The 22,436-nt window shown below is 48.9% G+C and overlaps 1 protein-coding gene across 2 annotated transcripts; it reads left to right on the top strand.

Annotated features, from left to right (window-relative positions):
- DHRS7C (dehydrogenase/reductase 7C) lies at positions 1–19,964 on the top strand. 2 transcript variants are annotated; one of them, XM_003912337.4, is made up of 7 exons: positions 1–148; positions 323–482; positions 9,494–9,606; positions 11,062–11,275; positions 13,835–13,927; positions 18,178–18,333; positions 19,702–19,964. In XM_003912337.4, the coding sequence occupies exons 2-7, from the start codon at positions 329–331 to the stop codon at positions 19,908–19,910; spliced, it is 939 nt and encodes a 312-aa protein (XP_003912386.1). In that variant the 5' UTR covers positions 1–148; positions 323–328; the 3' UTR covers positions 19,911–19,964. The 2 variants fall into 2 exon arrangements, with proteins under 2 accessions (XP_003912386.1, XP_009187933.1); XM_009189669.3 differs by having other exon boundaries at positions 2–148; positions 11,065–11,275.
- Positions 19,965–22,436: the final 2,472 nt, after the last annotated feature.

Raw genomic sequence — 22,436 nt, 5'->3', positions numbered from 1 at the left:
CTGAAAGCTATAAATAACCATTAGGGCCCAAGCAAGTGGCCTTAACACATGGATTTTCTTCCAAAAATGCAGACCCATTTTAATTAAGTTTGTCATTAACCTTTGGGGAGGGCAGGGCCCCTGGATTCGGTTTGCTTTCGGAGACACTGTGAGTACATTTCCTATTTGTTGAACATTTGGGGATTAGCACGCCCACTGGGTGTTCCGCTCGCAGGCTTGCACAGAGCCGAGCTCCCTGCAGCCTTGGGCCTCCCCCTGCCCTGGGTGCCCTGATCAGCGTCTCTTTGCAAAGCCAATCCCCTCTTACTCCGTTGTCCCCCAGAACAAGATGGGAGTCATGGCTATGCTGCTGCTGCCCCTGCTGCTGCTGGGAATCAGTGGCCTCCTCTTCATCTATCAAGAGGTGTCCAGGCTGTGGTCAAAGTCAGCTGTGCAGAACAAAGTGGTGGTGATCACCGATGCCATCTCAGGACTGGGCAAGGGTAAGCTGGCTTTGCTCCCACCTGTGCCCATTTCTGCCCCCCAGGGACTGGCAGGGTGGCAGGGTGGTGTGTGGGCAAACCTGCTAGGTGGGAGGGGATCCCTTCTGTGTTCTCTCCCAGCTTCTGTCATTAACCAGCAAGTTTCCCATCTTTTGGAGGCTGCAGATTCCTGAAAAATGAGGGCGGTGGAATATCTAGGATTGCAAACTCACAGCCTAAGGGCTAAAATGGGTCTGCAGATGTGATTTGTTTTGGCTTCATGAGGTTTCCAGAAATTTTGAAAACGCAAAGCCTTGAGCTGGGGCAGCGTACTGGTTGTGAGCCCAGACTCAGGAGCTGGGTTCAGTTCCCGGCTCCAGTAATGACTAGCTGGTTACTTCACTTCTCTGCCTTAAACTTCTCCTCTGTAAAGCAAGGGTACCAGCAGGCTCTACCTAACGATGCCACTGTGAGGAATAAATGAGTTCATAGATGTATAGCACTTAGAACAGTACCTGGAGCTGCAGCGGATATCACTCAAGGGTTAGTAATGATGATCATGAACACATATAGGCAAAACGTGCCCACACTATTGGGCCACATACCCCACCCATCCCTATTGTATCACATTTGGCCTGATTCTTTCAATCATTGCACTTTCTGGCATTGAAGGCATTTGCATTTGCAACCCCTGAATTATATAGCCTCAGAGGGACCCTTCTGCTGGTGACATCTATGACATGAGAGACCGTAAATTGTCCTTAAGTTTGCAAAATTCTGATTCTGTCCTTCCAGACAATGGTAGTACAACTTTGTATGTGATATAGTTAGCACAACTTTTGCTGTAGTTTTTATTATTTTTCATAGAGCACAGATCCCACACAGTCCAACATTCATTAGTAACTCAGTAAGTGTCCATTGAGTCCACTATGTCCCAAGCATTGCCCCCTGAGAGTCCCTCTGGGGGGCTGGGCACTTACCCGCATGGTGCCGCCATCGTGGGAATGTTTGTAACCTCCCTGAGAATTTTCTCAGAGCCTGCTACTCATCCTCTTCGGCATCCCAGTGGGAGCCAATCCGCACGCTTTGAGGATGGCTTAGATTTCAGTGGGTGATCAACCCGGGTCCATCTTGTAAGATAAAAAACAAAGCATAAGGCAGATAGACTAGGCTCTCTAAGTGGCCCCTAGATGAGTCCCATACACAATTCCCAGAGAGGATATCCTGCATCAAAGGGGAGTGAGGTACACAAACTCAAACTCCTTCTTCTTCAGGGGCAAGCCAGGGCACACACGTCTGTCTATCAGACCAGACACAAGACAACAGGGAGTGTGCTGCCCTGGAGAGCTGGAAAAGAGATGCCCATCTAAAGCCATTCAGAACAGAAGGTTTTGGGGAAAATTTGCTCTCCAAATGGTGCATCTTTGTCTGGCATTGCACCAAGCTGCTAATACATGATTCCCTGATACAGCCTCTACCTGGAGCCTTTCCTGACACCTTTAATTGCTCCTTCCTCTTGAATGATCCTTGTGGGAGCAGTTTCTTAACTGGCCCCTTGCAAGTACATACCGCATTAGTGTATTTCTCATGCTGTATCTGTGTGTTTCTCTGTGAGTCCACTAGATACAGGCTTCCCGGTGCTGAAGCCTGTGTTTTGTTCATCCAGCAGCCTCAGCACCTAGCTCAATGCTTGGTTGGCATACTCAGAAAATGTGTATTTAATGAATAATTTCTAAAAGTGACAGGTGATCAGGGAAGGCCCTCGTTTGGATAAGTGTGTTCTTGCAAATTTGTTTTATTGTTTTCCAGTTTGATCCCAACATGGTTGGAGAACATGCTCTGTATGATTTCAATTCTTTGAAATTTGCTGAGGTTTGTCTTATGATCTATCTCTGTATGGGTTCCGCGAGTGCTTGGAAAGAATGTGCGTTCTGCCATTGTCCTATACATGTGGATTCGATCCTGTTGGTCGGCGAGGCTGCTCAGTTCTTCTGTAGCCTTGCTAGTTTTGTGTCTTATTAGGTAGAAACACAGTTTTATTGATCGTCGAGAGATGTGTATTTGTTTTAATCATCTCATTCACTTTTAAAACACCTCATTCAGTTGTAGTCACACATGACACAAACCAGGTACCCAGGAAATGCATCTTATGAGGGAAACAGCCTTTGCAGAACCTCAGGGCCTAGCTTGTTGTGTCTACTGTCACTGTTCTTTTTTTTTACTATATCTCATTGACCCACCCTGGAAAGAAATGCAAAGAAGAAAAAAATACATTTCCAGTACTTAGAAGTAACTTGAGATGCTGGACGTGTGTGACCTTAAATAAACGCCTAGTTCCCCCACACTGCTGACGACAGTGATTCCAGGCTCCAACTGCTGCGTGTCTCAAGTCCAGGACACAGAGAGGATGATGCAGGCTTTGCACAGCCACTGCACACCCTGCTGCCATGGAACCTGCATGAACCCCAGGGGTGGCACCGGGAGCAGCAGGGAGTGCCACGCCAAGTTGTTTACTAGGGAAATCAAACAGACAGACAAAGGTCAGGGCATCTAGTCCTCGCTCCAAACCTCCAGGATTCGGCCAAGCCAGGAATCCTGTCACCTTGTACCCACTGTGTCTGCAACAAGAGTGTTGATCAAGGCCAGGCTCAGTGGCTCACACTTGTAATCCCAGAACTTTGGGAGGCCAAGGCAGGTGGATCACGTGAGGTCAGGCGTTCGAGACCAGCCTGGCCAACATGGTGAAACCCCGTCTCTACTAAAAATACAAAAATTAGCTGGGCATGGTGGCTGTCACCTGTAATCCCAGCTACTTGGAAGGCTGAGGCAGGAGGATTGCTTGAACTCAAAAGACGGAGATTGCGGTGAGCTGAGACCATGCCACTGCACTCTAGCCTGGGTGGCAGAGTGAGACTCCATCTCAAAAATAAATTTATTTATTTTAATTAACTAATTTAATTAATAATTGATTTAATTAATTTAATTAATAATCAATTTATTTTTAATTAATTTGAAAAAAGAATGACTTTCAGAATACCTAACCCCTGCACCTGAGCTGCTTCAGAGGGTACAGCTGAACGTCAGCCCTGCCTGTGTGCTGTCACCTCAAAGGCGCAGTTTCTCTCCTTTCAACATTTCTGAAATCAGACTGATTGTCTTTCAATCCATAGCATCTTACAATCCCCATAGGCCACCCTTTAAAATGTCTCTGTGGCTCATGCCTGTAATCCCAGCACTTTGGGGAGGCTGAGGTAGCTGAATCACTTGAACTCAGGAGTTCGAGACCAGCCTGGGCAACACAGTAAGACCCCCCCCATATGTACAGAAAACGTAAAACTTAGCCGGGTGTGGTGACATGCACCTGCATTCTCAGCTACTCAGGAGGCTGAGGTGGGAGCATCGTTGGAACCCGGGAGGTGGAGGTTGCAATGAGCTGAAATCACACCACAGCACTCCAGTCTGGGCGACAGAGTGAGACCCTGTCCCCAAAAAAATTAAAATTAAAATTAAAAGTCATGTATTATCTCTGAAATCAGGCAACAGCTCATCATCGATGGCATCTTAGATTGATGAAATACAGAAAGAAGGGCTCAATTTATGTTTATTGAATCAAAAAGAAAAAGCCGGGTACCAAAGTGCTAGATACATGCTGAGCTGATAAAAGAATAGAAATAAGGACACTCAGGTATACCAAAGACCTGGTTTCAGCAGAAATGACTTCTTTGGGGGCAGTGCCTCTAGCCTTGGCTGCAGCAGCACTGAGGCACTGAGCACGCCGCTGGGCTCCCGCCTCCCAGGCACACCTGGGCAACGCAAGGTGTTAGCGGAGAAGGGAAATAGCGTGATGGGGAAGAATGCTCCCAGCTGTCTGTTCTAACAAGGCCAGTGCCAGAGGTTTGATCTGGCTCCTGCTCGCAGCCCCCTCACTTACTCCAGTGCCCTGCTGCAAATAATGCTCTGGGGTCAGGTGTGGTGGCTCAGGCCTGTAATCCCAGCGCTTTGGGAGACCGAAGCGGGCAGATGACCTAAGCTCGGAGTTCGAGACCACCCTGGCCAACATGGGGAAACCCTGTCTCTACTAAAAATACAAAAATTAGCCAGACGTAGTGGCAGGCACCTGCAATCCCAGCTACTCGGGAGGCTGAGGCGGGAGAATCCCTTGGACCCGGGAGGCAGAGGTTGCAGTGAGCCGAGATTGCGCCCCTGTACTCCAGCCTGGGCAACAAGAATGAAACTCCATCTCAAAAAACAAACAAACAAAAAAATAGATGTTCATCATCATGACAGGGAGGGAGCGAGGAGTGAAAATGCACCCTCACCCTCAACGTGTCCCTTTCTCAGCAGTGGGCATTGGCCAAGAGGAGCCTAGTGTGGAAAATGCGTTACTCACCACCTGGATGTCAGACTCCTGTGGGGGTCACATCCTGGCTTCCCTGCTGGCCAGACTCCAGGTGACTCATTTCAACCCATTGAACTTCACTCCTCTCATTTGTAAAATCCAAGCTTCATTCTGCTCCAGAACGACAGCTGAAATGCGGAAAGGCTAGACTCTGCTACCCACGGAAGTTTCTTTTAGTGAATTCTGTTATAAAAGCCATATGTATTTAAAAGAATTTTTTTAAGTAAAAAGAACACAAGATACACCTAGAACCCCACATGCTTGGGGACACCCTGTGTGAATGCATCCTTCCTTTCCTTTCAGGGGGATGCTTATGTGAGTAACCCGTCATGAGCAAGCATAAATCAAGGGTGTCGTGAGACAGTCCACCTGAAATTTATTCAGAGGGAAGAGTCCTTCCTCTGCAGCTTGAGGAAAAAAAAATCAGGTTGTTCCTGACTTTTCTGATTTCTTTTTTTTTTTTTTTTTTTTTTTTTTGATACGGAGTTTTGCTATTGCTCTTTTTGCCCAGGCTGGAGTGCAATGGCGCGATCTCGGCTCACTGCAACCTCTGCCTCCCGGGTTCCAGCGATTCTCCTGCCTCAGCCTCCCGAGTAGCTGGGATTACAGGCACCTACTACCACGCCTGGCTAATATTTTTTTGTATTTTTAGTAAAAAGGGGTTTCACCATGTTAGCCAGGCTGGTCTCAAACTCCTGACCTCAGGTAATCCACCCGCCTTGGCCTCCCAAAGTGCTGGGATTACAGGTGTGAGCCACCACACCCGGCCTCCGATTACTACTAGATTTTGCAAAATCCTTTGGTCATGGTGGGTCCCGAAAGAGAGCACTGATTCGGGAATTGGGATGCCCAGTTTAACACCTGATAACATGGCCATTTTCATTGAATTCGAACTTTCTTTCCTCCTCTCTGCTCCTCCCCACAGCTAGTGCAAGTTGGAGGGAAGCTTCTTGCTGTTTCTTAGGCTTCTAGGGCCTCAGGGACTGGAAGGAGGCAAGACGGGAGAGCAAAAAAAACCCTCACCCGACTGACAGCGCTATAAGATGGCTTCAAGGTCCATCGGCCTGGTCCCTGTTTAAAACTGGGTCTGAATCTTTCTCTTGTGGGCACTATTATGCACCTTTCAGAGGCCTCCCTAGGATTATTCATTTCTGTGAAATGGGAGATGTGGGTTTTTTCTCCACTCGCTCAGTCCCTCCTCACCCCTTGGTTCCCGGGCAGTCTACTCCCCACCAACCCTGTCCTCTGGAGTTCCACTGACCTTCCGAGAGGTCCTCTTGGGCAGACTTCAGATGAGCTCTCAACCAACTCATGACCTACCCTGGCCATTGATGGCTGTGACTTCCTTGGCTCCGCAGGCCACCCCCGATGGAGAGGTCCCGGCTTTCCTTTCCTCTGCCCTCAGGGCATTGGCTGGGCCCAGGATCTTGCCCATAAGACAGGAAGCTGGGCTCCTGGCAGCAGGGAACCGTCCCGTGTTTTAGTTTGCATTTAGGTATTACTGATATTCACTCATCTTCTGTATCTTGATACATTTTTTGTGAATTGCTTACTCATCTCCTTAACGAATTTCTTTATTAGCATTTTTATCTTTTTTCTAGTTGATTTGTAAGAGTTTTTTCATATATCAAATTAACTCTTTTCTGACATATATATTATAAATACTTTTTATAAATTTGTCTTGTCCTTTATTTGTGGGTGTTTTTCTTTCTTTTTTTTTTTCTGTAAGAAGGTTTTTGTTTTGTTTTGTTTTGTTTTTCTGTTTTTCTGTTTTTTTGTTTTTTTTTTGTCTCTACTGGCTGGAGTGCAGTGGTGCAATCTCAGCTCACTGCAAGCTCCACCTCCCGGGTTCACGCCACTCTCCTGCCTCAGCCTCCCAAGTAGCTAGGACAACAGGCACCCGCCACCATGCCTGGCTAATTTTTTGTATTTTTAGTAGAGACAGGGTCTCACCACATTAGCCAGGATGGTCTTGATCTCTTGACCTCGTGATCCACCTGCCTCGGCCTCCCAAAGTGCTGGGATTAGAGGCGTGAGCCACCATGCCCAGTCAAGAAGGTTTTTTTTAAAAGGGTACAATCCATAAATCATTTCTGTTAGGATTTTTTTTCCTTCAATGGATGCTCAGGAGCCCTCCCCAATGAAAGGTATATATTCGTCTCTACCTTCTTCTAGTTCTGTTTTGGTTCTGTTTTTATATTTCACTATTTAGTATATTTTGGTGTAATGCATCCAGCTTTTTTTCCCTCCCAAATAGGGATTCAAATAACGCCCCCCCCCCCCTTTTTTTAAACAGAGTCTCACTCTGTTGCCCAGGCTGGAGTGCAGCGGCGTGATCTCAGTTCACTGCAGCCTCCATCTGCTGAGTTCAAGAGATTCTCTTGCCTCAGCCACCCAAGTAGCTGGGATTAAATTTTTGAATTTTTAGTAGAGACGAGATTTCGCCATGTTGGCCAGGCTGGTCTCAAACTCCTGACCTCAAGTGATCTGCCCACCTCTGCCTCCCAAAGTGCTGGGATTACAGGCATGAGCCACCGCGCCCGGTCCCCACTCTTTATGTAATACGTCCTTTTCCCATTGATTCAACATGTTAACTTTATCATACACTAAATTCTCCTCAATACCTGACTCTATTTATTATCAATATTTCTATCTAGACTTGAACGGCTGACTCTTTAATTTCTGTAGTTTTACAATATATTTTAACAATTGTTTTTCGAAATGTTCTTTGCTTTCCTTCATAGAGTATTCCAATTAAAGTGTGCAAAATATGCCATATAACGTGTAGACTTTTCTGTCATTTCCCAAGACCTGTTGGGATCCTGATTTACCGGATCAATTTAACTTGGAGACAGATTGACATCTTTATTGGATTTTGTCATCCAGACTCATCATGAGCTGTATAAATAAAACACCTGCATTGAGAGGAATCTTTCCTTCTCTGCAGCCCTAACAATTCAAGGTGACATTGTTAACCCAGTTACTTCTGGATTCGGGTTTCCCTCCGTCAGCAGACTGAGCTCTCCCAGCACCGTCCTCCCAGCTCTCTCAGGGATTCCCAGTACACCTGTTTTCAGGCCTCATGGAGACCTCTTATCCCCACAACTCTCTGCTTGGGTCCTCTCTTGGCCCTTTCTGCCTCTTCACTCCTGCTCCCACCTGATTTAGACTTCATAGTGCAGCACCTCAATTCCTCCATTTCTCCAATACCACAACTTCCCTGCCCGTCATGCCCCTTACCAAGCCCCGACCAACAGTCCTGTCTAGCCGGTCCCTTCTCTCCACCTGCAGCAGGCTCTGGGCCCTGCTGGAGAAAATCACGCAGCCCTGAGTTCACTTGGAGCCACAGCACTTGGGATACCCAGCCTCCACTGGGCACCAGGCTGCCAGGCTGTCCTTCCGTGTTCCCAGCCAGTCTGAGTCCACCACTTCATGGTGTAAATGAGACAATAATAGGTTCTTCCCTGGAGTCGGTGCTGTTGGTGCCTCTTCCAGATCCCCGTACTTGGTCAGCTCATCCATTTCCCAGGCACCGTAAACGTTGGCTGCAATGGCGTGTAGATTGCAAATGGCGTGCAGATTGCAAATGGCGTGCAGGTACCTCCTTTCCCAAAGACTTGTCTTCTGCCAGTGGACGCTGCCCTGCCTAGGAGTTACACAGCTTATGCACGTACCCCCAGAGAGGGCAGCCCACATCAGTGACTGACACTGGTGTACAAAGGCTGATCCTCTTGCCTCCAGCTGTGCAATAGAGTTTAGACTCCAGAGTCTTCCTTGGATCAAGCCAAAGCTAGACTTTCCTGAGACCACATCCTCTCCTGGCCCCTACTCCATGACTTCCCTCCCAGACAGGCTGTCTCTGAAGAGCAGGCCCTCAGTAAATCCTGGCCACCTGAATCCTTGACTCAGAGTCTGCTTCCTGAGAACCCAACCTAAAGATACTATCTCATAAGGTTATTGTGAGTATTAAATGAACTACAGAGATATGCAAGAGATATGTACGTATCTTTCAACAGTTCCTACAGCAAGGAAACTCTCCAAATCTGTGAACTTCTATTGCTTTTAAGTACCGTTAGTATTGCTACACAAGAATTCTGTTTGTCTACCAGCTAACAGTCAGTTGAGAAAGTGCTACATTGGGTGGGTGGGGAATCAGTCCAGAGGAAAATTAATTAGACGGAAAGTAGGTTTACTTTCAAATACAAAGAACCCTGGTATTATCCCCAGAGAAAATGTGGAGGAAACTGGTGATGTTTGATTTGAAAAAACATGGTGGTGTGTCTCCCTTATCTTCAGATTGAGATATCTCTAGGGCTGCGGTCCTGGGGGGCCAGGTCGGCAGGTTCATCTTTCTGTTCAGTGTAAGGAAGAATTTCCAATTATCAGAACTTTCTAACAAAGGAGGCGTGGTCTCACTCCACCATGAGCTCCCTTTCACGGAAGCAATGAAGTGGAGGCTGGAAATGACAAAAATTCCAGCCTGGGGAGGGAGTTGAATGAAGTGACCCCTACAGGACCTCGTGGTGCTGAGACTTCTGAGTTTTTTGAATTCATGGGTTCCCAAGAGAGGGGGTTCACTGTCGGCGGCTCCACCCACACAGTGTGTCCTGCCCCGTTTCCTTCTTCCCCACAGAATGTGCTCGGGTGTTCCACACGGGTGGGGCAAGGCTGGTGCTATGTGGAAAGAACTGGGAGAGGCTGGAGAACCTATACGACGCCTTGATCAGCGTGGCTGACCCCGGCAAGGTAAGGTCTTCCAGCAGTCGGCGTGGGTAACTCCTGGGCACTCCTAGCCTCCACTGATCATTCAGGACCAACTCTTGGACCAAGTGGAGGAAATGTGGTGATTGCTTTGGGGAATGTGAGGTAATGAACCCAATGACCTTGGCATAGGGTCATGTTTGCCATTCATAAGGGGTTGACTTATTTTGACTACCCACCACGAAAAATCGTGTTCTGTAGCCACAGCCCCTTGCCCTGACCCTATATAACTCAAACTCAAGAAGGATCCAGAAGACAGAGGATGTTGCAGGTATGGGCTGTGATCACAAACACAGCCATTTTTTTTTTTAATACCTTAACTGACATCTCCATCAAAGAAACCAGATAAATGAGATCCCTTCCCAAGAAGTCTCCCAGAAAGTGAACACTTCTTTCAATGAGGCCGTAGTTTCCAAAGGTTTTTCTGGAGCATTGGTCAAGGAGCTCCCTTCAGGATACTTTTTTCGAATCTTTACCTTTGAGGTTGCATTTGGTGGTTAGGAATAGCTCAAAGTAATTCAGGGGTAAGTCTGATATTTGAGGAGATGAATCAAACAGGACAACACAGAATGCCCCAAAGTGTGTTTCTAGGGATGTGATGAGGCACTGGGTAAAAGCAAGGGTTTGTGGTCAGTTGTGTGAGAAACACTGAGTTAAGCTAAGCTTGTCCAGTTTCTTCACTGCAGGACTTTTCAGAGCCTTTAATATGCCAATGTGCACTGTGTATCTCCAAGAAGAACTTGGAGAACAGTCTGTGTTTCCCAAGCAATTTTGACCACGGAACCCTCTCTTCAAGGGCATATCTCAGGACTAGTCTTTGTCAAACACTGGGATTGCATTTACCACTCGGTGTCATCAATTTTCCCATCTGTCCACCCTCCTACACATCCCTGGATCAACAGAGTCAATGCAGCAAGTGTCTGGCTAAACACAATGCCTGGCACTTAGTAAGCAGATGTTTCAAAAATATTGTGTTGAGTGTATGATTTTAGTTTTCTAAAATGTGGCTATGAAGTCCTGTGATGGATTTATTTATTTATTTATTTTGCAACTTGCAAGCCAGGTTGAAAAGCAATTTCCACAAAGGAGCTCAGAACTGTTAAAAGTAATGATGCCACCCCTGGAGTCAGTGCCAACCTGCAAAGGGACTGCTGCGAAGGGTGATATTCATTTATCAGTTCTGGAATCTTGGCCAAGAGTTTAGACTTATTGCTGCATATTCACGTCAAGATTTGTTGTTTTTGCCCTGGTCCCCAAGAATGAATTCTCTGGCAATATCCTCCATCCCAGAATCATTTCTGCTTGTTCGTCTTTTTTTTTTTTTTTTTCCAGTCATTTCATGATCTTTGAATTTCAAAATGGGTGGCTTTTAGATCGAGGGCTCCCAAGGTCTGCAAGAGGGAGGAGATCCCACATACCCTGACTCTGTCATTGGTTCAGCAGACATTCACCCCAAAGCTGGTCCTGTTGGACCTCTCAGACATCAGCTGCGTCCCAGATGTGGCAAAAGAAGTCCTGGATTGCTATGGCTGTGTGGACATCCTCATCAACAATGCCAGCATGAAGGTGAAGGGGCCTGCCCATAAGATTTCTCTGGAGCTCGACAAAAAGATCATGGATGCCAATTACTTTGGCCCCATCACATTGACAAAAGGTCTTGTGAGTTTGACTTTCCCATGGGTATCTGGGCCACCAGATTCTACAGAGGGCTCTGTTAAATAGCCAGACAGTCATCCTATTCTATATGGAATTCTCCAGTCCCCTTAGAAAATTCCCTACCTATTGGGTGAAAGCTTTCAGCATTCCCATTTTCAATGTTTATGTAGGAAAAGGAACCCAGGAAGTATCTGACTGGCATATTTCAACCACCCTCTCTGTGAAACCCCTCTCCCCACCCAAGCTTTGCCCTTTTACTTCTCTCTCCTTACATCTCTGGCTTCCCTCCAATTCGACGTCTCTGAACAATTGTCTCATCCTCCAACAATTGTCTCAACAACTGTGTACATTCTGCTGTATCAACCTTGCGGTTGATCTGCTTCCAACCATGACAGTTGGTCAAAGGTAAAGATTCTGTCCTCAGAAATGAAGAAGAAAAAGGACTTATTACCAAATTACAAGAGACCCAGTATTCTGTCAATCCCTTCACAGAAACAGGGAAGGCAGGAGGTTGTCTCCCTTTAATGAATAAGACTGTGATTCCTATGTGAGCCTGTCTGAGGGGCCTAGGAGACACCCAGGTGCAGATTTCTCACCACCAAGTTCAAACGCCGGTCTGAAGCCTGGAAAATGGGGCTGGAAATGACCACAGAGTAGAATGAAAAGTTGATAGATCATGAGGTCAGGAGTTCGAGACCAGCCTGGCCAACATGGTGAAACCCTGTCTCTACTAAAAATACAAAAATTAGCCAGGTATCGTGGTGGATGTCTGTAATCCCAGCTACTCAGGAGGCTGAGGCAGGAGGATCATTTGAATCCAGGAGGCTGAGGTTGCAGTGAGCCGAGATCACGCCATTGCACTCCAGCGTGGGTGACGGGCTGAGACTCCGTCTAAAAGAAAGAAAAGTTGAAGCCCCTGCTCTCCAAAAAAATAAAAGTTTATCAAAGCAGAAGCTCAGGGGGAATGTAATGTGGAGAACGCCTCCATTTAGGGAGTTGGGTGTCCTGGCAAGGTCTAAGATCTAGCATGATCTTGCAATTACCGTCTCTACAACCAGCTCCCATGCTGGACACCTCTAACAATCGGATTCCGGATTCCGAGTACTAAGACAGATGAAGAGAAAGAAGCATTTGGGGCAGAAAGATGACTTTCCAGAGCTTCTAGAATGCTGTCCCAGAGATAACAGTTTCCTCCAGTCCAGTTCCTGTGGACACAGCAAACACACCAGCACAAGTGTGTCATCTATCAACCTTTAACAGAGACTGTTCACTGGCATCAAAGCAATGAACAAAGAAAGTGGAGTGGAAAAGGGCCAGAATTGGTTTCTCTTCCTGGTTAGCCCTCACTAAGGACCCTGGGTCTAGTCCCTAGCTCTGGACCTCAGTTAGTCCATCTTGTTTTTGGTTTTTTTTTTCTTTTCTTTTCTTTTTTTTTTCAAGACAGAGTCTCGTTCTGTGTCCCAGGCTGGAATGCAGTGGCATGATCTCAGCTCACTGCAAATTCCACCTCCCGGGTCCACCTCCCGGGTTCAAGTGACTCTCCTGCCTCAGCCTCCTGAGTAGCTGGGACTACAGGCACCCGCCACCACGCCTGGCTAATTTTTTGTATTCTTTTAGTAGAGACAGGGTTTCACCATGTTAGCCAGGATGGTCTCCATCTCCTGACCTCGTGATCCACCCACCTCAGCCTCCCAAAGTGCTGGGATTACAGGCGTGAGCCACTGAGCCCGGCCCAGTTTGTCCATCTTTAACATGGAGGTGCTGGGTTTCACAGATCATTCTGAAAGTTGACTCTTTGAGTACTGTCTTTTCACTTTTTGCCATATCCCCATTCTGCCTGTACTATTATTAATTTAATACCTTTCTCTGAATTTTCTCATTTTTAAATTAAATTCACTTTAGGAGGAAATGTGTATAAAACCAACATAAATTTAAAACCTCTTTCATTCTCAATAAATAAAGGGCAACCTGAAAATTAAACAAAGTAAGTTCTCCCAAGGTAGCCTGAGAACGTCAGAATCTTCCCTCTCTTTGTTAAAAGATTAGCACGTGCAAGAGAGGCGTTAAAGACGTACTAGAACCATTGTGAGACTTCCTTCTTCCTTCTGGAGGCCATAGCAGGAGAATTGAAATGGGAATGACTTTCTCACTACTGAGATCAGCGTCTGTTCTATTCTATTGGGTACCACACGCACTACCTGAGTGCAATATGCCCATGGAACAAATCTGCACGTGTTCCCCCTGCATCTAAACAAAAGTCGAGAGGAAAACACAATAAATATAAACATGCCTGTAATAAAAAGAAATCAGTGTCACTAAATGCACATTGGTGGGAAAGCACCAATTTAAAATCACCCAGCAATTCACCAGCCCACGCTTTGGGAACGCTGGATAAACGATTGCAGGGTTCATTCCATCTCCGCTGCCCTGCTGCAATCTAATTACCACGGAGGGAGTGGAGCCCCGTGATGAAGGGGAGCAGGGGGAGGGGTCTGCCGGCGGCTGCCTAACTCAGTCGCAAAGTTTTAACCATGACTCTTTGTCCTGTGTTTTCCAGCCCTGCTTCCCAACATGATCTCCCGGAGAACAGGCCAAATCGTGTTAGTGAATAACATCCAAGGGAAGTTTGGAATCCCGTTCCGTACAGCTTGTAAGTTGCTAAGATAAAAATATGAATCTTCTGTTGTATGTCTTATGGTATAAGGCAGGAGCTGTTATGTCTAAGACTAGGCAGATGGTCACAGGGGAAAGGGTCCCAGGATGACACCATCTGCTGGGTTTTCTTTCATCCCTATGGTTCCTATTTTTTGGGCGCCTACAGCATGCAAGTGGCTATGGGAGATGCTGAGATATTAAAGATAAGCTCCCTCTGTCTGCAAAGCTCACAGTCTCCTATGTGGGCAGGACATGCACTAGGTGAACCTGACAATGCCAGGTGAAGGTCACGCTCCTGACAAAGATGCACAGACATAGCTCCAATGCCCCTTCCTCCATAAAGATGCCCTTGAAGGTCAGGGAAGATTACCATTGGGAAAGAGAAGGATGGGTGCACATCACAAAATGGGAGGGCAATGGAGACCTTCTGAGGAAGGAACCAGGAAAAACAGAAAGGGGCAGAATTCAGGGTGGGGGCAGCTCCAAAAATGAGCGTCCTTTCAAAAGTTCAAGGAGAAGGACTTCTAGGTGTATGTTCCTGGGATCTAGCTGGAAAAATTCTGGAGCCATTTCCACATCTGATGAGCTAGTTCTAAGAGGTGGGGAACATACCATATACATTTCTTCATGGCCCACACTACCATGTGCAAATTAGGGGCTCAGTAAATGTTTGATGGGTACAAGGGTAGAAGGGAAGAAGGGAGGGAAAAAAATGAGTAGGTCCCCATATGAATCTGCTCAGGCTGCCATAACAAAACACCAAGGCTGGGGCTTACACAACAGAAATTTGTTTTTTCATTCTGGAGGCTGGAAGTCCATGATCAAAGTGTCGGCAGGGTTGGTTTTCTCTGGAACCCCTCTCCCTGGCTTACAGATAGCTGCCTTCTTGCTGTGTCCCCACACAGTCTTTCCTCTGTGCATGTGCATGTCTGTTGCCTCCTTGTATGTCCAAATTTCCTCTTCTTCTTCTTTTTTTTTTTTGAGACAGAATCTCACTCTGTTGCCCAGGCTGGAGTGCAATGGCAAGATCTTGGCTCACTGCAACCTCTGCCTCCCAGGTTCAAGCGATTCTTCTGCCTCAGCCTCCTGAGTAGCTGGGACTACAGGCACCCGCCACCACGCCCAGCTAATTTTTGTGTTTTTAGTAGAGACAGGGTTTTACCATATTGGCCAAGTTGGTCTCAAACTCCTGACCTCAGGTGATTCGTCTGCCTTGGCTTCCCAAAGTGCTGGGATTACAGGCGTGAGCCACCACACCTGGCCCCAAATTTCTTCTTCTTATAACAGCACCAGTCAGATTGGAGTAGGGCCCAGCCTAATGGCCTCATTTTATATTAATTACCTCTTTAAATATCTCTAAACACAGTCACATTCTGAGCACTGGGGATTGGGTTTCAGCATATAAATTTTGGGAGGATTGACAACAGAATTCAGCCCATAACGCCCCCTCTAGTAGTGTTTTACCTTCCTTTTTCCATTTGCCTTAGTTAGTCTAAGCCTATGGTGCTGTGAGCCTGTGATATGGGAAAACCTGATTACTCCTCCATGTAGTAACCTCAATGGGAATGGCACCAGGCAAGCAGGTGGCACCATGCCGCAGCGTCATTGGGGGCCCAGGATCATGCTAAGTCATTCCATCAACACCATCTTCTGGGTAGTCACAGCTGGGTCCCTGCTGGCAAGAAGAAAGAGACTGTGGAGGATCCATGCCCAATGTCCAAACCCCAGGCTGGCATTGGACATCCCATTTCCCCCAGGCTGGCATCACCGCTGCTCACATCCTACTGGGAGAACTCAGTCACACCTAAGTGCAAGGGACACTGGGGAGTGCAGTGCCCTCGGGGGCCCAGGAAGAAGGGAAGAGTGAATGGGCCACATACAGCAGTCTTTGGCACGTCCCGCATTTTCCTCTCTTCCCCAACCCACTTAGGAATCTCCCCACTGCTCCTTGTATTTTTAAACTTTCTGTCTGTTATTTTCAGCAGCTGGGTGACTTTTCACCTTCCTTGCCTCCTGCCTTCATTCATTCAACAAAGTGTTTCAATGCCTAAAGCCAGGTGATGGGGACACAGAGGCGACATAACACAGCGAGGCATGGGCATGACAATGAGCCCTTTGGCCACTGACCTGTATTGGACAAACGCACGCATTTCCTGGGAACGCTTGCAAAACACAGCATTGGGGACTCAGAATTCTCTCAAGGCTGTCTCCACCCCCATCAGCCACGGTCTGGCTTCTCTGCACTGAGGAATTGAGGGGCACAGAGTTTCCCACTTAAATGTCATAACTGAAGCGATGCCACCCTGGACTGGCCCCAAATTCTCTTCTTCCTCTGAATCTGGCTTTGGACAGACACAAAGGGCTGGCGTGGGAGTGACCTGGGGTCTGCTGACTCAGAGGTTTCTTTCTTTTGACCAAAGGAACGCAATGTCCCTGAGCACCTCAGCACAGTTCCCTTACCATCCACTCAGGCAAGGAGATGGGGGCGCTGAGGCTCAGAACCTGGCACACAGACTTGAAAGGGGATGCAGCCTGCCATGTGTCCCTCCCGCTGCAGGCACCCACCCCTTTCCTCCATCAACCATGCCACATGGGGCCGGGCACAGTGGCTCACACCTGTAATCCCAGCACTTTGGGAGGCTGAGGCGGGTGGATCACTTGAGGTCAGGAGTTTGAGACCAGCCTGGCCAACATGGTGAAACCCATGTCTACTAAAAATACAAAAATTAGCCAGGTGTGGTGGTGTGCACCCATAATCCCAGTTACTCGGGAGGCTGAGGCAGGAGAATTGCTTGAGCCCGGGAGGCAGAGGTTGCAGTGAGCTGAGATCGAGCCACTGTACTCCAGCCTGGGCAATAGAGCAAGACTCCCTCTCAAAACAAAACAAAATAAAACAAAACAAAAAACACCACGTGGAAAGTCACCTGTCCATGTATCTGCCCCACTGATGAACTGAGTACTCCGTGAGGCCAGAGCTGCCTCTGTCCACCTCTGGGTCCCCAGCTCCTCACCCACCAGAGCAGGGGCTTCACTGTTGAATGACTGAAGGAATCAAGGAGATAGTGGATGAATGAAAAACAAGCTGGTAGACCTTTTTTTGTTAACACTTGCATTGGCGGGTGTAATTCACATACCACACTATGCATCCATTTAAAGCGCATGGTTCTGCAGGGCACGGTGGCTCACACCTGTAATCCCAGCACTTTGGGAGGCCAAGACAGGCAGATCACCTGAGGTCAGCAGTTCGAGACCAGTCTGGCCAACATGGTGAAATCCCATCTCTACTAAAAATACAAAAATTAGCTGGGCATGGTGGTGTGTGCCTGTAAACCCAGCTACTCAGGAGGCTGAGGCAGGAGAATTTCTTGAACCTGGGAGACGGAGGTTGCAGTGAGCCGAGATCGCACCACTGTACTCCAGCCTGGGCGACAGAGTGAGACTCCGTCTCAAAAAAAAAAAAAAAAAGCCTCATTGGAGAGAACTGGAAGCTTGCTGGTCATGATGTCAGGGAGACCAGGAAAGGGTTCTGGTTGAAGGCATCTGGGCACGGTGGCAGGAACCACAGTACATCCACCTTCTGCCCCTTCCGCCTCTGACTGACGGGGCATCACACCCCAGATGTGGCTCTAACTTCCCAAAGCTCTAAGCAATGTCCACTCCCTTCTTTTTGGAATTCCTGAAATGATCCTTTTTTGCCCAACCCATGGCTGCTATGATTTGAACTGGATTTGGTGAGTGGATGACTTGGACGGGCTCTCGGAGGAGAAGGGAAACAGGAAGGGAGAGGGGATAGCTGTGATTCAGGCTCACTGCAGCCACCAGCTGGCCCCAGACCCTGGACAAGTTTCGTAGGCATCAGCCTTCCCAGGAAGGAAGAGGAATTCATGTTGGTGCCAGCATTCTGTATGTTTTCTCATTTGATCTTCACAGTAATTTGGCAAGGGAAATATTACTCCCATTTTAAAGATAAGAAAACTGAGCCTCAGAGAGGCAAAGTGATTTGCCCAAGGTCAGGTCACACCACCAGCAAGTGGCTAAGCTCGATTCAGTTCCAGCTCTGTGTCCACCACTCCCGAGGGCTCTCTGTGCTCATTTGTCAAGTGAGGGGCACATTCTTGAGGACCCTCTCCGCTCTGAGCTTGCAGGAAATGTGTCTGTGGGCCCCCCTGCTTCCAATGCGCATGCCCACCGGGAAGCCGGGCCCGGGAGTGTCCTGCGCCCACCTCCGGATGGTTTCTCCTGCAGACGCTGCCTCCAAGCACGCAGCCCTGGGCTTCTTTGACTGCCTCCGAGCCGAAGTGGAGGAATACGACGTTGTCATCAGCACCGTGAGCCCGACTTTCGTCCGGTCCTACCACGTGTATCCAGAGCAAGGAAACTGGGAAGCCTCCATTTGGAAATGTGAGACTTCAGAGGGAAGCTGGGGCCCCTGGGGGCCTCGGGAACAGTCCGGTGTCACTGGGGGGTGAATGACCTTCAGATGGGTACTCCTGAATCATGAGTCTGAAGGTGGGAGTGGAAGAGGCTCAGCAACCCCCAACAGCAGGGCAGGGCGGGGGCCGCAAACCTTTAGGCCTGAGGCACCCGGTAGACAAAATCCTCCCTGCAGCCTACGGTCCGTGCGCCCGCTGAGCTCAGCCACTCGGCTTCCTCTGCCACCTCGGCAAGCAACTGCCTGTCCCTGGACCTGTTTCCCAGATGTCATGGATTGAAGAACTTTCCTGCTCCCCCTTTCCCGTGCACAGAGTGGAGACCGAGAGTCTAAAGCCAGGCCACCTGGGCCCTGCGCAGTGGCTCACGCCTGTTAATCCCGACCCTTTGGGAGGCTGAGGCGGGCGAGGACCACGGGGTCAGGAAATCGACACCATCCTGGCCAGCATGGTGAAACCCCGTCTCTACTAAAAATACATAACATTAGCCGGGCATGGTGGTGCGTGCCTGTAGTCCCAGCTACTTGGGAGGTTGAGGCAGGAGAATCACTTGAACCCGGGAGGCGGAGCTTGCAGTGAGCCGATAACGCACCACTGCAGTCCAGCCTGGGCGACAGCGCGAGGCTCTGTCAAAAAAAAAGTCTGCACTGCAAGCCGGCCTCTGCCACATATTAGAGGGTTGGACGTGAGCAAGTCCCTTAATCACTTCGTGCCTCCCTAAGAGGTAGGTATTGCTATTATTATTTATTAGTATTATTATTTTCATTTTAGAAAATGACGGATAATAGCAATAGCAATACCTACCTCTTAGGGTTGTTGGGAGGACTGAAGGTTCTGGAATAGCAACCAGCCCCTCTATCTATCAGCGCACCTTATTACGGCCACTACTCTAGGATACTCTAAGGGTACAGGCGCTACACCTTGCCCGAGGCTTCCACCTTCAGGATCCAAGATGATCCAAGATAGGGGGCAGACCAGGGGTTCCAGGATGCTCCTGACACACACAGCTTCACGACCGTCACAAACAGCCCCTTAATCCACCTGGCACCTTCTTAGATCCTAACCTCTTTTGCATCCCTTCCCCCACACATAACCGCCCTGCGAAATTATCAGGGCAGGAAACCAGGTCCACCTTATAGACGAAGAGGCAGAAGGAAGCCCAGAGAGTGGAGTGTCTCCCGCTGGGCGCCGTGGCCCGCAGGTGACGGAGGGGGCCTGGAACCTGTGACTCCGGGAACAGCCCACGCTTCCCGCCCCCCAGTCTTTGTGCACGTGCAGGGCTCTGACCAGCCGGCTCCCCACTGAGGCCATAACCCCACCCCCAACTGGGGCCGTTCAGTCTTTTTCAGGAAGCTGACCTACGGCGTGCACCCCGTGGAGGTGGCGGAGGAGGTGATGCGCACCGTGCGGAGGAAGAAGCAAGAGGTGTTCATGGCCAACCCCATTCCCAAGGCTGCCGTGTACGTCCGCACCTTCTTCCCGGAGTTCTTTTTCGCCGTGGTGGCCTGTGGGGTGAAGGAGAAGCTCAATGTCCCGGAGGAGGGGTAACTGCAGCAGGCCAAATGGGCCACCCCTTGGAAATAAAGGTTTTTCTGGCAGGTGCTGGCGCTTCTGTCCTGTGCTCTGCACTGGGGGCCCTTGCAGCCCCACCCCTCATCTGTGTGGGGTCTCCCCTTGACAGTGAGGATGGCCTGGAGCCAGCCCAGAAGCTACGGAGCCTGGGGTTCTCCACGTTCCCAGGTCAGACTTCCAGAAGCTTCCCTGCTCTGTAGGGTGACGACTCAGCAGGAAACAGGAGCTGCAATGCCTCTAACCCCCACATACACACACTCACATTGTATGCGTATGTGCTCAGGAACTCAGTCTGAAAACCACCTCCACTGTATACAAGGCTGACCTGGCCACTTCACCTCCACCCACGAGAGCAGGACTTGACGACCCTTTAGAACAGTGCTGCAAGGATGGAAATATTCTATGATCTGCGTTGTCCAACATGGCAGCACTGGCCACATGTGGCTGCTGGGCACTCGAAACGTGGCCCTCTGTGTCTGAGACACTGAATTTGTAATGCTATTTAATTATAATTAATTTAAACTTGAATAGCCACGTGTGGTTAGCAGCTCTAGAGTTAGGGGTGTGTGAGAATCAGCCCCTTCCAGACTGATTTCATTGGCCTCAGACCCCTTCCAACCCCATCCCCAGCTCTCCCCTGCACCCCCGCCCCCACCGTCCCCACCCACGCAGCTAAGCTGGAATTTTAGCTTCCACATTGCTTCTAACAAATGCTGAGAACCTCTGCCCAGGTATCCACCTTATTTCAGCCTTTCCTTCAATTCTCAAAGCAAAAAGCATTTAAAACGCCATGCTCTCCTTGGAGGTGGGCACTTCGTGTAGTCTCCTTTTTCTTATACAAAACAGTAAATGAGGGCGGGCGCGGTGGCTCACGCCTGTAATCCCAGCACTTTGGGAGGCCGAGGTGAGTGGATCACCTGAGGTCAGGAGTTCGAGACCAGCCTGGCCAACATAGGGAAACCCCGTCTCTACTAAAAATACAAAAATTCCCCGAGTGTAGAGGCACGCACCTATAATCCCAGCTACTCAGGAGGCTGACGCAGGAGAATCTCTTGAATCCAGGAGGTAGAGCTTGCAGTGAGCTGAGATCCCACCACTGCACTCCAGCCTGGGTGACTGAGCGAGACTCCATCTCAAAAAAAGAGAAAACAAACCAACGAAAACCAGTAAATGAATCTTGGACACTCGGAAAGCATAGGGTACCTTTTTGCACTAATATTGTAACGACTCAAGCTTTTCTAACATTTCTAGATGAAAGAGGGCAAAAATTTCTTCCCTGAACCTAAATCATTTACAAAATGACATATATAGGGTACACATATGCACATCTGTAAATCCTGATTTAGAAAGCAAAATGCCCAGAATCACTGATCACCTGGAGCCCAGCCTACCCCAGGACCAGGCTGGTGGTCCCGTCCTGCGACCATGGAGGCACGATGTCAGGTCAGAACTTAGGGGGTCATCGAAGCAGGCAGGCAAGGCAGGCCTGGAGCCTGCAAGGGAACTGTCTTTTGAGAGGTTGCTGTTAGTGGGTGGAGGGTATATTGGGGTGCTCAGGACGAAGCCAATAGAGGGTGGGTAGGGGCTGCAATCGCGAGGAGAGAGGCCTGAAACTTACTTGGTGACCAGAGAGTAGGGATCCAGCTTTGGGACAGGAGCAGCTGGAGCCAGGGTCACAGCAGCCAATCCTGGGACACACCAAGGGTGGTATACCAGCAGAGCGTGGCCACGACCCAGATCCAGGCTGTAGGGTCCTTACCTGTTCCCTTTAGGGCTCTGCCTGGTCACAGGTGAGTTCCAGGCCGAGAACACCCCAAAGGGATGGAGGGGGAGCAGGAAGGGATTGTGTCGGGAATCGTCCACACTGGCACTGAAAGCCACGTTCTGGGAGACTGAGGACTCTGAGGCAGGGTGACAGCAGACACCTGGGATTCCCCAAAAGAAGCCACGTGGAGCAACGGACCGCAAAGGACTCTCCGGTTTAAGTGGCTCTGCTCCACTGATCCCCTGCCAACTGGCAGAGGGAGGTCAGAGACTTGCGGGTGGACCTGGCCCGTCTACCTGGTGGGCAGCCTAAGCGCCCTGCAGTTAAATTTCCTGTCCATGGGCTTTGGCCTCCCTCTGACTAAATGCTCCCTGGTGATTTCAGATGTCCCTGCGCCCACTCAGGCCCTGATGCGCTGTCAGGATGGGGTAGCTCGTTGGCCTATGAATGAAAATCCACAATCCTTATCTTGAAACATAGTGAGGGTTTAAAAAATAATTAATTAATTAATTAAATGCCATGCAATATGACAAACAGCCACCAGGTGGCACTGTGTCTCCAAACCAATTTTACAGCTCATCTCTCCAGGAAACCCTTCAGCACAGCAGCAGTAACCCACCTAATTACGTTCACAGTTTCCAATGGGCCTCACCTTGCAAGATTCCATTAGGTCTTCCCATCAGTCTTAATTCATTGGAAGGGCTGACAGACCCATTTCATAATGAGACAACTGAAGG

The sequence above is a fragment of the Papio anubis genome, chromosome 17 (genome assembly GCF_008728515.1).
Source record: "Papio anubis isolate 15944 chromosome 17, Panubis1.0, whole genome shotgun sequence".
NCBI lineage: Eukaryota > Metazoa > Chordata > Mammalia > Primates > Cercopithecidae > Papio > Papio anubis.
Note: the sequence above shows the minus strand (reverse complement) of the source record. Positions and strands in the feature narration are given on the sequence as shown.

Excerpts from the sequence above, each read along its gene's own strand:
- DHRS7C (XM_003912337.4), top strand. The coding sequence starts at position 329 with ATGGGAGTCATGGCTATGCTGCTGCTGCCCCTGCTGCTGCTGGGAATC. Across the intron at positions 9,607-11,061 it reads GCGTGGCTGACCCCGGCAAG|CAGACATTCACCCCAAAGCT; the intron begins GTAAGGTCTTCC and ends TCATTGGTTCAG. Across the intron at positions 18,334-19,701 it reads GGAAGCCTCCATTTGGAAAT|TCTTTTTCAGGAAGCTGACC; the intron begins GTGAGACTTCAG and ends GGGGCCGTTCAG.